Source organism: Acinonyx jubatus, chromosome B4, assembly GCF_027475565.1.
Source record: "Acinonyx jubatus isolate Ajub_Pintada_27869175 chromosome B4, VMU_Ajub_asm_v1.0, whole genome shotgun sequence".
Classification (NCBI taxonomy): Eukaryota; Metazoa; Chordata; class Mammalia; order Carnivora; family Felidae; genus Acinonyx; species Acinonyx jubatus.
In genome coordinates this window covers 87,051,666-87,065,242 of record NC_069387.1, presented here as the reverse complement: position 1 = coordinate 87,065,242, position 13,577 = coordinate 87,051,666, and the positions used below count along the sequence as shown (strand labels likewise).

Sequence of the window (13,577 nt, the reverse complement as noted above, 5' to 3'; positions counted from 1 at the left end):
TAAAAAACAAAGTTTAACAGGTTTTATGTATACACAGCACTTCCCCCAAAGTATTTGACCATGGAACTCTTTTCTCAAAGAAAACCTATCGATATCTTCTTTTTAAAAATTTTTTTTAACATTTATTCATTTTTGAGAGGCAGAGAGAGACAGCGTACGAGTGGGGAAGGGGCAGAGAGAGAGGGAGACACAGAACTGAAAGCAGGCTCCAGGCTCTGAGCTGTCAGCACAGACGTTGGGCTCGAACTCAGGAACTGTGAGATCAAGACCTAAGCCAAGTCGGATGCTCAACTGAATGAGCCACCCAGGGGCCCCTTACCTATCAATATCTTCTATTGCACAGAAGGAAGTTGGGGGTAGGCTGCTTTAATTGGAAGGGAAAAATTATTGGCAAAATATGTACATATTTGAAAAAAAGGAAGAATAAATGTTTTGAATATTCATGAAATGTCAGAAACTTAACCAGTTATATAATCCTTGCAATATCTGCATTATATTTTATCACCAAGATTTTATGGATGAAGGTTTTAAACCTCAAAAATTAAAACTAAGTCACACAGCTAGTAAATGAAGGAGGTAGCCGTTTCTCCTAATCAAAATACTTCTTACACATATAGAATTACAAACTGGGAGGAGGAAGGCAGGCAAATGAAAGAGAAAGATTACTCCAGGGTATGCACACACAACCTTCAGTTTTTCTTTTCGTCATTGCACCCCCAAAATACATTAACTGAAATTAACTGAGAGTAAGAGAGAAAAAAATGGTCTTAGTAATACAAGAAGTACAGAGCAAACACGAATTGCTCTAAGAAAAAGCACCAGATGCCACACAAAATATTGACTATGTTCTTTTCATATTTTAGAACCAAAATTAACTGCCACTGAAAAATTTTCATAGCAGGTCCAGTGAGGTACATGCATAGTGAGTCTATATTTTAATGGTTCTTAAAAATACATGCATTAAGAAAAGTATTGGTATTTCTTCCATATTATCCATATATATATATGGATATATATATACACACATACATACACAATACCTATGGATAACTAGTACTATTGTTTATTGAATATCTTCTAACTATGCCACCGGATGTAACCCAGTAAGTTATTTTTATAAATTGGATATTGGATTTGCTTATCGGATCAAAGGGAGTGACACAGCTGAATAATTTCCTGAGAGACCACCATACAATCTCTTTGAATTAAGAACACCCCACAGAATTTTAATGATCCTGTTCTGCAGATTTCCTCTCCTCCGACAACATTATTTCTCATAAGGTGCACCAATAATGTAATTTGTGACTTAAAGGAAGGTCATCTCTCCAAGTCCGTGACTATTACCTATTGCTTGGAGCATTTTTCCAGAAAGGTGGCCTGCAAACCTTTTACTTCTGGCCATCTCTGAACTTTAAAAAAGTGTTTTGCCTCCTAGGTATCTTGGAGAAAATGAGAGGAGGCAACACAGCTTGTAAGGCAGGTACTTCTATTCCTAAGCGGTATAAATTGAAGCTTATAGAGACGCAGTGAAGCAGGACTCCGGAGAGGAGTCCGGTTCTCTTAATGCGACAACCTTTGGGATTCGGCATGCAGAAGCTAAAAAGCAACGTGGAATTATTAGTGAGAACTGCACCTCAGAAAATCCTTTGCTTTCTTTGCCAGTATTTCACGTATATTTTCCCACGACAATCAAATTTATACCACGTTCGCAAAACACAAATTTGCCGACCAAAAAGTCATGTTCGTGTATCCACAAAGTGGACATAACCTTATAAAGTGTGTGTTTTTTCTCTCGCGAAATAGCCTGAAAACAGCTCCCCCTCGCTGTGGTTCGAAGCGTCTCTTCACCAAAGTTCAAGCCAGAGCTCAAGTAGAGGGTGTTTCTGCCTTTGCTCTGGACCAGCAGCCTGGCTCGAGTTGTTCAGTTGCTAATTAATAGGTAGGTGGTCTCGCTGCGGAGACAGCGCCTCTTTCCTGACCGGAGCATGCATCTTTCTAACTCCCGAGCGCAGGAACCTGGCGCCTTTTCGGTCCCATGCCCGGAATGGCACTGCCTCGGTGTGCGCTCTTCAGACAGCTGCTCTTTGTCCTTCCAAAGAGATGTCCCCACGATTCAGCAGTAAGCAGGCGAAGTCCCCACGGACTACTGTGGCCCGATTTCCGTCCATCCCCTCTGTGGGAATCAGGCTTTTCCCGGAGGAAACCCCAGGATTTCTAGTTCACAGAAATTCTCTAGGCACCCACCCCAACCAGGAGACGATCCTTTTCCTGCAGTGGATACGCCCACGGCCGCCCTGGGGCCGCGATGGAATAAGCGAGCGCGGGCCGGGTGACAAATAGCAGGTGTGTTACTGCGAAGATGGCGCTTTTTAAGCGACGCGGTAGTGACCCTCCCGGGGGCGGGGGAGGGGGAGGGCAGGGACCAGGGCGGGGAGAGGCTGAATTCTCGGAGCCAAGTTGCCCTGGGAGTAAAATGAGCCCGGCAGTGGGCTGGCTAGCTGCAGAGGTGGAAACCCGGGTTGGAGCAGTTGGGGTCGCGCTCCTAGTTCAGGCGCAAGGAGCGTGAGCGCCCGGAGGTGGACTCGGGATTTCAACGTACCGCATATTTGCCTCTGTTGACGTCAAATATGGAGTTAAGGTGGCTATTGAGGGGGCTTGAGGAAATGGTGGTAAGCCAAAAAACAAAAAACAAAAAAAAGGGGGGGGGGCATAGCACGTCTAGTTCTTCAAGTTTTTGTCAGAAAAGAGCGGGAAAGCGCCCCCATCCAGCTTGTTAAGCCGAGGAATCGGCGAGTCTCCCAGCCCCACCCCTGCAGCAGTGATGCAAAGAGAACAAATCACCGACGTAGAGAGGAGGGAAAAAAAAAAAGAAAGAAGGAAGGAACCCCCTGGGGGTGGTGGGAGGAGAGAGCGGACGGAGTAAGCACGGAGCAGTCTCCAACCACTGGGACGAGAGGGAGCGCTTTCTGGGGAAACAAACTCCGCATAAATAATTGAGTTTGGAGCTCAGTGCTTTCAGAAGCTCGGAGCGCACCTCCCCAGCGCCTTCCTAGCTGAAAAGGAGCCGAGCGGGGAAAGAGGTCGGTGACGGGAGCGAGAGCAGCTCGGCCGGCGGTGGGACGCTGTGCCCGCAAACGCCCGCAAGAGGGACAGCGGGGCCCAGTGAGCAGAGCCCAGCGAGCGCGGGAAGGACAGCGCGCGACGGGCAAGGAGCCCTCGCCAGCGGCGGTGGGAAGACAGCTGGGAGGCGCTGCATGGACAGCATGCGTTTCTCCGGAGGCCCCAACGAGGGGCCCGCGGACAACTCCAGCCAGGGGTGGCCCCTGTTACCCGGCGGTGTCAACGGCAGCCGGGCAGCGGAGGCGCTCGGGGACGGCGGCAGCCCCCAGGGGGACGTGCGCAACGAGGAGCTGGCCAAGCTGGAGATCGCCGTGCTGGCTGTGACTTTCGTGGTAGCCGTGCTAGGCAACAGCAGCGTGTTGGTGGCGCTGCACCGCACCCCTCGCAAGACGTCCCGCATGCACCTCTTCATCCGCCACCTCAGCCTGGCCGACCTGGCCGTCGCTTTCTTCCAGGTACTGCCGCAGATGTGCTGGGACATCACCTACCGTTTCCGCGGGCCTGACGGGCTGTGCCGCGTGGTGAAGCACCTGCAGGTGTTCGGCATGTTCGTGTCGCCCTACATGCTGGTGGTCATGACCGCCGACCGCTACATTGCGGTGTGCCACCCGCTGAAGACGCTGCAGCAACCGACGCGCCGCTCGCGCCTCATGATCGCTGCCGCCTGGGTGCTGAGCTTCGTGCTTAGCACGCCGCAGTACTTCGTCTTCTCCATGGTCGAGGTGAACAACGTCACCAAGGCCCGGGACTGCTGGGCCACCTTCATCCAGCCCTGGGGTCCCCGCGCCTATGTAACCTGGATGACGGGTGGCATCTTCGTGGCGCCCGTGGTCATCCTGGGTACCTGCTATGGCTTCATCTGCTACCACATCTGGCGCAACGTCCGCGGAAAGACGGCTTTGCTTCCCGGAAAGGGCGCCGAGGGCGCGAGTGGCGCTTTGCATAAGGGGCTCCTGCTCGCGCCGTGTATCAGCAGCGTGAAGACCATTTCCCGCGCCAAGATTCGCACGGTGAAGATGACTTTTGTGATCGTGACCGTTTACATCGTTTGCTGGGCGCCCTTCTTCATCCTTCAGATGTGGTCTGTCTGGGATGAGAAGTTTGTTTGGATCGGTAGGTGTCGGGCGGGAGAAAGGAGGAAAGTGCGGGAATTCGGCTGTGCGTGTGGCCGGGGTTCGGGGGAGGGGGTGCTTTTCATACTATCCTCTGGGGCAGTAGTTCTTAAACTTCTGCATGCTTAGCTTTGGGTGAAATTACCAAAACGGCAGGGGTCTCCAACCCAGACATTTTGCCTCAGTAGCTGTGGAATGGGGCCCAGGAATGTGCACTTGTAGCTTGAAGTGATCCTAAGACAAATCTAGAAACTGCGCCCTACAGTCAACCAGGCAACTACAAAACGTGATAATGACTTTTTGCCAGCTCACTAACCACTGCGCTAATTTCGCCCCACCCCCCGCCTTTGCGTCTATCGGATTCAGAGAAATATTTGTACTGTAACCACTGCTTTTTGCTAGCTTGTGAAAAATATCACAATACAAAAATTTTGTAGAAATGCCCCAACGGCAAAGATAAACGCACATATTTTTTTCTGAAGAAAGATTCTTAAGAAGCCAATAATTCTAATTTAGCATTTAGTGTTCCATTTCTTATCATCTTTTAACTTTTTTTTCTGACAATTACTGTAGCACCTTTTTTTCTGGTATTTTAAAGCAGGATTATTGATAAACTCTAAATTTGTTAAAGTAATTAATTCATCTTTCAGCACTAACTTAACCATACAGCTATAGCACCCCCCCCCCGACACACACACAACTTTTGCAGTGTTTTATGGAGAATGTTCTCTACACCTACTAGTTTCTTTGATTCTAATTCCTCCACAAACTAAAAATACTAACTTCAAAAGAACCCCACCAAAAAACAGTTAAGGCTGGGTCTTGAAAAAAGTTATTTCCTATGAGTGAGAAAAAACCCAACTTTTTCAAATAAATATATTACAGGAATGTTACCAACATCAGCTATAGTTGGGAAATAGGTATCTGGGAAGAACTGTCTCCTTTTGCTATTTGACATTGAGGTAGGGAGCCTGTGTGATTTACTATTGGAAGTTATATGTGCAAATAAAACATTTGAGAGTGAATTTAATTCAAACAAATAAAAATACCTACATGGCTATAATATTACTGATAATAAATAATACAACATAAATGCTATATTTTTGGTTTATCATTTCTGGTCTTGCTTGATCTTATAGCAGCCTCGTAATTATTGCCAATCAAATAAAAAAACTCAGTCTAATTATTGCTTTATCAGAATTTAGACATAATTTCTAAAAACTTCTCTACCTCTGCATAGGTATGGTGATGATTTTCATTTTTTTTTTGAATACAGTCTGTAACCATAGATCATGATCACCTTTAATGGTAGCATTTTAGCACAAGGTATGATTAAATCACCTGTAATTTATTCCAGCGTAACAACAGTGAGAAGACCCAAGTTTATATTTAATAATGAAGAAAAAGTTAGTGCTTACTGATTATTCTTATGTTTCAAAAAGGTGTATTATCAGTGTCATAGTTCTGTGAAAGATTATAATATTTATGTGGTTTACCAGTGCAAATTAGCATAAAATATTTCAAAAACTTGTTGGAATTTCCTAACTCAGCTGTTCTTAATATAATTTAATTGCCCAAACCACCAAAATGGTTTTCTTTTAAAATCAAAAGAAACTATCGAAAATTAACAACAACAAAAACACAAAAAACAACTCCAGAAACAACCAAATAATGCATCCTTCAGGGACCTATTACTACTGTTCCCTTATGTATAGTTGTCTTATTACAAAATATGTTTAATATTTAAAAGTGTAGAACTACTAAACATGTTCCATAATGTCATACTTTTGCCTTAGTTGTTAGGATGAATACAATTTTATTTATGTGGCTATAGACTTTTGAAATTTCATTGAAATTGCAGCCATTCTGTAACTGCTGTGTCTGTTAGCACATACTAATGCTAGTATAAAGAATACACATTTTTTAAAAAATAAATTGTTTCATATTCTTCCCACTCATTCTACTGAGATATTTTCAAGTGGTTTAAGATATTTGAATGAACGTCAATGCATCTTGCTTATGAAAATATTTCACAACCAAGCAATTTCCAGACACCAGCCATTTCCCGGATTAATGAACAATATACTTCATTTTCTACATTAACCCATAACTTTTTCCCCACTTCTAAGAGTCAGTAGAAAAATGAGTTTACTCAGTGCTCAGTTACTTTCATTTGACTACTTAAATAATCTCCCCTTACATTTTTTGTACAGAATCAGAAAACCCGGCCATCACCATCACTGCATTACTGGCTTCCTTGAATAGTTGCTGTAATCCCTGGATATACATGTTTTTTAGCGGCCATCTCCTGCAAGACTGTGTCCACAGCTTCCCATGCTGCCAGAACATGAATCAAACGTTCAACAAAGAAGATTCTGACAGTATGAGCAGAAGACAGACTTCTTACACTAACAACCGGAGCCCCACAAACAGTATGGGTACATGGAAGGACTCGCCTAAATCGTCCAAGTCCATCAGATTCATTCCTGTTTCAACCTGAGCCCACATTCACGCAGCCTGACTCTTGTAGTGGTCTTTTGGGTCTACTGGCTGAATCCAGCTAGAAATCATGGGAACAAATGAACTTCTAAGAGATAAGCGTCAGTTTGTTGAGTGCAAGACTGTGTTTCTAGTTGCATTTTCTCATTGCTATGACCAAAAGTTATGAATTGTTTTATATGGGACGTTAAAAAATAAAAAAATTAAAAAATGATGAAAAAATATGCTACACTAAGATTTTTAGGCCTAATTTTCAGAAATATAATAGAAGTTATAGTTCTAAAGGAAAAACATAACCACCCTGGCTTACATTCTGTTGTTGGTTTCCTTTCTTTTCTTTTCCTTTTATTATGGATAGAACTAAGGCTTGCTTGGTTTAGAAGTCATAGGATGTTGGGGCATTATTTCAAACAAAGTGAGCTCATCATCAGCCTTAGTGTTTGAAAGGAATTAGAAGAACCTTCAGAGAAATTTTTTCCATCCAATAAAAATCAGTTCATGCATCAGAAAATGCAGCCTCAGGTGCACCTGGGTGGCTCAGTCGGTTAAGCATCTGACTTCCGGCTCAGGTCATGATCTCAGAGTTCCTGAATTCCAGCCCCACGTTGGGCTCTGTGCTGACAGCTCAGAACCTGGAGACTGCCTCAGATTCTGTGTCTCCCTCTTTCTCTGCCCCTCTCCTACTTGCAGTCCCTCTCTCTCTCTCTCTCTCTCTTTCAAAAATAAACATTAAAAAAGAAAAGAAAAGAAAATGCAGCTTCAGGCAGAGACCTGGAGATGGGATAGCGCCTTGGACAGGCATGAGTTCTTGGGGCATATGGAGCAGGGGGTGCTTGGTTCAGAGCAGAAAGAGAAAAGTTCTGTTAAATGCTAAATTTCAAAATGGTAACTTTAGAACCGACAGTTCCCTCCTTGTTTTAGGCTCCTCATGTTGTACCAGTTGTAGAAGGTATAATTTATTAAGATGCTGAAGGTTAGAGCAAATATTGTCAAATGGCTAATAAAATCTTTTTTCTCCCACTGCGAGGCCATTTTAAAATCAGATTTATGTAAAGAATATCCAGTTTTGTTAGAAGAACAGAAATGGATTGCCCAAGGTACTATGTAGACTTTGTCTAGAACACTGTAAACATATTTTGACCAGTGTTACAGGGTATTCTGTGTTGTGGTGGATAGTAACATGATTATTACTTCATGTTTGGGGTGTCCAGACTTATAAATAAGAGTCTCCTAAAGAGAAACTCAAGATGTAGAATGTCCCTTCGTGTTTAATTAAAAATAATTTGGTCTTTCCTTCCAGTCTCCCAACTGTCTAAGTTACATATGGTAGACGAGAGGCACGGTTGGATGGAATGGGGTGGAGATGGAGGGAAAAAAATTGCTCTGCACCTAGTATGGTTTCCTTTGTTACTAAATGCATGATTTTGGAAAATTACTTAAGCACACATAAAGCTTTCATCTCCTTGGCTGTACAGTGGGGTTGATAACGCCTCACAGGATTGTTGTGAGGACAAAATGAAATCAAAGGTGTGAAAAGATCTTCCTGAACTGTCACGTGTCATATGAATGTACCAATTGCTTTTATTATAGTCTTAGGGCCTTCAGAATTGAACAGCTTTTTCCTGTTTACTTTCCATTAACCAGAATTTGTTGGTTTCATGTCTGGGATATAAAATCCTAGAATTTAAATATAGCTCTGCTGATTCATTGGAGAGCATTGCCAGCGGCCACTAAGCTTGACTTGTGCCTAACCAAAGTTTTCCAATTCAAAGATAGAACTTGCTTGCCTTTAAATGCAGGTAAGTCATGGGGCAGCTGGGTGGCTCAGTCAGTTAAGCGTCAGACTTCCGCTCGGGTCATGATCTCATGGTTTGTGAGTTCGAGCCGTGCACTGGGTTCTGTGCTGAGAGTCTGGAGCCTGCTTCAGATTCGGTGTCTCCCTCTCGCTCTCTGCCCCTCTCCACTCTCACTTTGTGTGTGTGTGTGTGTGTGTGTGTGTGTGTGTGTGTGTGTGTGTCTTTCAAAAATAAACATTAAATAAAAAATAAATAAACGCAGGCAAATCAGAGCCAGCCAAGAACATCAATTTCTTTTACTTCTAAACAGAGATAAATTACAGCACGACTTGACTGTTGTTACTGCATTTTTCATTAATGGAACCCAGTGTTTTTTTCCGAGCTATTTTGTCTGGCTCCCTCTCCTATTTAGAGATCATGCAATGATTTGAGGACACATCATAAATATTTTGAATCCCTTAGAGGAATTAATAATCATTTTAATAGCGTTGTTGTTGTTGTTGTTGTTGTTTAACTTTGCAGATAAGAAATTGAGGACTAGATAGCACTGTGAGAACCTGGAAGTTTCAAGTTCACTCCTCTTCATTCTCTTGCCTTTCCAAATTCTCACGCCCGCTACTCCCTGGATTGATATGCCTACAAAAAGCTTGCAAATATTTTATAGAAATTAAGCCCTTAGGTTTTACAATTCTGCTTTTTAAAAATCGGAAATATGTCTCTTAAAGGGCACTGGATGGCACATTATGAGCCACCTTAAATTAATCAGTTCCTCATCATTTGAGTCATAATAGCACCCCAGTAACCCTGCCCTCTCTGACGCTGTCAGCTCCTGTGGCAGCTTCTCTTCAACAATTCAGAACTAAAGCCCTCTGGGTTGGTACAAAGATGAGCCCATCCAATTCCAAAATAATAGCCTCATGTTTTTTGTACAGACTGTTTCAAAATGTTGATGTGTACCTCCAGGTAAAACAATTCGATTTGAATCTTCTATTTAGGAACATCTCTCAAATAAGTTGTGTATCAACCACTGAGCTGTGTTCTCTCATTTTAATGCATCAGGAGACAAGATAATACAAAAGGCTAGGGAAAACACCAGATGATCCTGAGCGCTAGTTCTGTACTAGGCAAATAGACGGTATTATTCTCCGTGATTTAGGCTGAGAAGCTTAACTTAGCTAGTTGCTAAACTTCCTTAGTGTTATGTACCCAGATATGGTATTCATATGTCCCAAAACAATACTCCAAGTGGAAGAGTCCTGCCTGTCTATTTTAGAAGAAAGGGTGGGGCGCCTGGATAGCTCAGCCTGTTAAGCATCTGACTTTGGCTAAGGTCATGATCTCATGGTCCGTGAGTTAGATCCCCAAGTCGGGCTCAGTGCTGACAGCTCAGAGCTTGGAGCCTGCTTCAGATTCTGTGTCTCCCTCTCTTTTTCTGCCCCTCCCCTGCTCACATTTTGTGTGTCTCTCTCTCAAAAATAAATAAACATTTTTTTTTTTTAAGAAGAAAGGAAACTGTAGGTGGTTAAGAAGAGTATGCTAGGACCTTTTCTTGGCTGAGGAGAAGATCTAAGATATTATGCCAAATGAAGGCTTACAATCAAAGATAAATGTGTAACATCACCTTATTTTATTTTGCAGAGTTATCTGTGGGAACATCGTGCAAGCATACAATATTAATGTATCTGTGTGGGTATGGGGAATGTAATTAAAAAATAATCCACTGGTACAGAGAAATGGGCGGTGTCATTTGATAAACATTAATTGTTGACAAAAAAGGAACATTTTACTTTTTTTGTGGGGGAGAGGGGCAGAGGGAGAGGGAGAGGGAGAGGGAGAGAGAATCTTAAGCAGGTTCCATGCTCAGCATAGAGCCCAATGCGGGGTTTGATCCCAAGACCCTGGGATCACGACCTGAGCCAAAATCAAGAGTTGGGTGCTCAAATGACTGAGCCACCCAGGCACCCTGAATAAGGAACATTTAAGAGTGTGTATTAAGTAATTAATGGGTTAATTTGGGACAGTATTTTTAAAATGTAAAAATAACTGGGCAGGAAATTCGTGAAATTCTTCAGTTACATATATATTCGCCCTACACACAGAACTTCAATCATCATCAAAGTAGTCTTACACCATAAATGAGGGAGGGTGTGGTTTTCAAAGGGAAAAAAAGTCAAGCAGACTTATTAACATACAGCACCCTCCTAAACTTCTTATAATTCCTAAAATGGAAATCAAACACAACTTAAATCCGTTACTACACAAGGAAAGTAATCCAATTAGGTTACAGATTTAAGTTTTTCAGACTCTAAAACCCACATTATTGTAATGAAATTTGATACTTGAAGCTTTAAATTATAGTTCAGGATTTGATTCTACCACTAAGGCATAATTAGAACCATCCAGGGAGATTGAGCCTAATCCTTCATCCCAAATATCAGAGATTAGGCTCCTTTAAAACCCAGGTAAACTGGGCCCTTAAAGGATTTTCATACTGGAAGCAACAGCTGTATTTAGAGTAAGCCCAGGGCAGAGCCATCTTGCAGGTGCAGAAGCAGCCACTGTATCTACCTCCCTGTGGCCCTTGGCCACTGCCAACACTTGGAATCATGAGTAACACAGGATGATAAATATTAGAGAATGAATCTTGTAAAAAAATTTTTCAACGCAGGGCTTGAACTCACAACCCCAAGATCAAGACCTAAACTGAGATCAAGAGTCAGACAGTTAACTGACTGAGCCACCCAGGTGCCCCTAGAGAGTTAATCTTTACTGCAACTTGACCTCAGACAATTTGTGCAAAAATTGAAAACTATTCATTAGAAAAGTTACTTCCTTTAAGTCCCCAAGACAGACTAAATAGGTTGAATCACTCAAATTGTGTGACTCCCCCCCCCACACACAGCCATTTTAAAACTGTTACTCTAACTCGATTTTTAAGTACATTAAATTATCACGAATGAAAAAATATATACGACCTAAGTACATCAGCATCAAAAATGTACACTAAGGCTAAAAGTTAAATGCTATTCTTTTTTCTTTTTTGTTTTATATGTATTTATATCACATCTTTTTACATTGATTTGTATTCTAAATAAAAACAAAATGTGATGGAATGAATTAAATATTTTTGTGTTCCAAATCTGAAAATAAATCTGATTGTAATATAAGAATAATTAAGAATCATTATTAATATAAAATAATTAGCATTTCCACACATGAAAGTTGTTGTCTTTATTTCATGGGAATTCTGACTTCATATATTCTATAATGCTTTAGATCATTATTATAACAAATTTACTAAGAACTAATGCTGTAGAGGGGCGCCTGAGTGGCTCTGTCAGTTAAGCGTCTGACCTTGGCTCAGGTCATGATCTCATGGTTCATGGGTTCGAGCCCCGCGTGGAGCTCTGTGCTGACAGCTAGGAGCCTGGAGCCTGCTTCAGATTCTGTCTCTCCCTCTCTCTCTGCCCCTCCCCAGCTTGCACCCTGTCTCTCTCTCAAAATAAATATACATTAACATTAAAAAAAAGAACTAATGTTGTATATTTAGTATTCCATTTTGGGAACTGTTTTTTCAAAGTTCTACATCCCTTAACTTGTTATGCTATACAGAAGAATTTTAATGTGTTTTCTTGGGGTAATTGTATGGTTCTGGTTTTGATGGATGTTTGTGGCTATATCTAATAGTCGTTTACAGGAAAAAGATGGCTTGTCATATTGTATCGAAATATAACTGGTGTATTTATTTCCCAATTTTACTGTGTATTCGCTTGATTCTATAAATAAAAATACCAAATTTATTTGAAATAATTCTCTCATAATCTAGTTTAATAATGAAATATATTTCAAGTTAATTATGCTGATTTTGAAAAAAACAAATAAGATCTGTTTTATAGCTTTTGATAGGTTTGTATTTGAGCACAAAAATGTTAATGATTATATTATTTGACAATAGCAAGAACAAATAGAACTTTGTAACAGCCATTTCAGTTATAATCATGAAAGCATATAATTTTTGTTGTAGTCTGTATTGACAACAAAAATAATCCAATTAGCTGAGGTCTTGTGTGTCTTCTTAGCCTAAAAATGTCATCTCTGTCTATTAGTTTCCAGAAGTTGGTTAAGACTGACTTCTGGGCCCAAAGATCAAGACTCTTCCCATTTAGAAGTCTTTAAAATTGGAATTCTTTACGCTGTGGATTCATAAATTCAAATCATATTAACTTGCAATTTATGCTGTCATATTTTCTCTTTATTTTATTTTACAAATTAAACCCTAATAGCATAGACTAAAGGGCTTATTTTGGGTTTGGCTTAAACTCTAAGCAGTGAATGCCCAGAATGGAAAAAAGGGAATTTGAAGTCTTTATTTTAAAATGCTGTTATTTTAAAACCCACTGTTACTTAAAAGACTTATAACTGCTTAAGAATAAACAGGATTTCTACCAAAGCATATTTCCACAAGATCCTATGAATCAGGTAAATCTGAAATAATAGTGTCATTGTATACCAGAAGAGACTCATAAAGAAATGTGCTAGTGTAAAATTTTTGATTTATTCATTCATTTGTTCTCTATCTTTATCTCTTCTGAATCTCCAGAGTTGTGTTTCTTCCCTAATACTTTCCAAATGCCCTCCAAATACCTTCACTATGACACATACAAAATGATTTGCCATGTTGGTTTGCTAGTCTGTCTTCTCCACAATGATCATATTATACCTAAAAATAGGAGGTATGTCCTCTTCATCTTTGCATCCTCATATAATAGGTGTTTTCTATAATAGCTGCTTAATTAATGTAGATGCTATATATATTATATATGTATACATATATATTATATATAATATATTTACACACATGCACACACACACACACACTAAATACATATAAATACAATAAATACAATCTACACTGTACTGGTACAATACATTGGTAATCTGTATGTTAAACATTGTGTTTAAAAGTGAAAAGCTTTAATTACAAGATGCTTGTATTGTGAAAATAGTACTATACCAGAGAATCAGAAGCCTCAGTTTTTCTACCACCAAT

At 41.0% G+C, this 13,577-nt stretch overlaps 1 protein-coding gene across 1 annotated transcript; it reads left to right on the top strand.

The window, feature by feature from the left end:
• Window positions 1-2,458: 2,458 nt before the first annotated feature.
• Window positions 2,459-10,023, top strand: AVPR1A (arginine vasopressin receptor 1A). The gene is made up of 2 exons (XM_015079528.3): window positions 2,459-4,233; window positions 6,446-10,023. Exons 1-2 carry the CDS (start codon window positions 3,255-3,257, stop codon window positions 6,730-6,732), a joined length of 1,266 nt encoding a protein of 421 aa, XP_014935014.1. The 5' UTR covers window positions 2,459-3,254; the 3' UTR covers window positions 6,733-10,023.
• The last annotated feature ends 3,554 nt before the right edge of the window (window positions 10,024-13,577 follow it).

Excerpts from the sequence above, each read along its gene's own strand:
- AVPR1A (XM_015079528.3), top strand. The coding sequence starts at position 3,255 with ATGGACAGCATGCGTTTCTCCGGAGGCCCCAACGAGGGGCCCGCGGAC. Across the intron at positions 4,234-6,445 it reads TGAGAAGTTTGTTTGGATCG|AATCAGAAAACCCGGCCATC; the intron begins GTAGGTGTCGGG and ends TTTTTTGTACAG.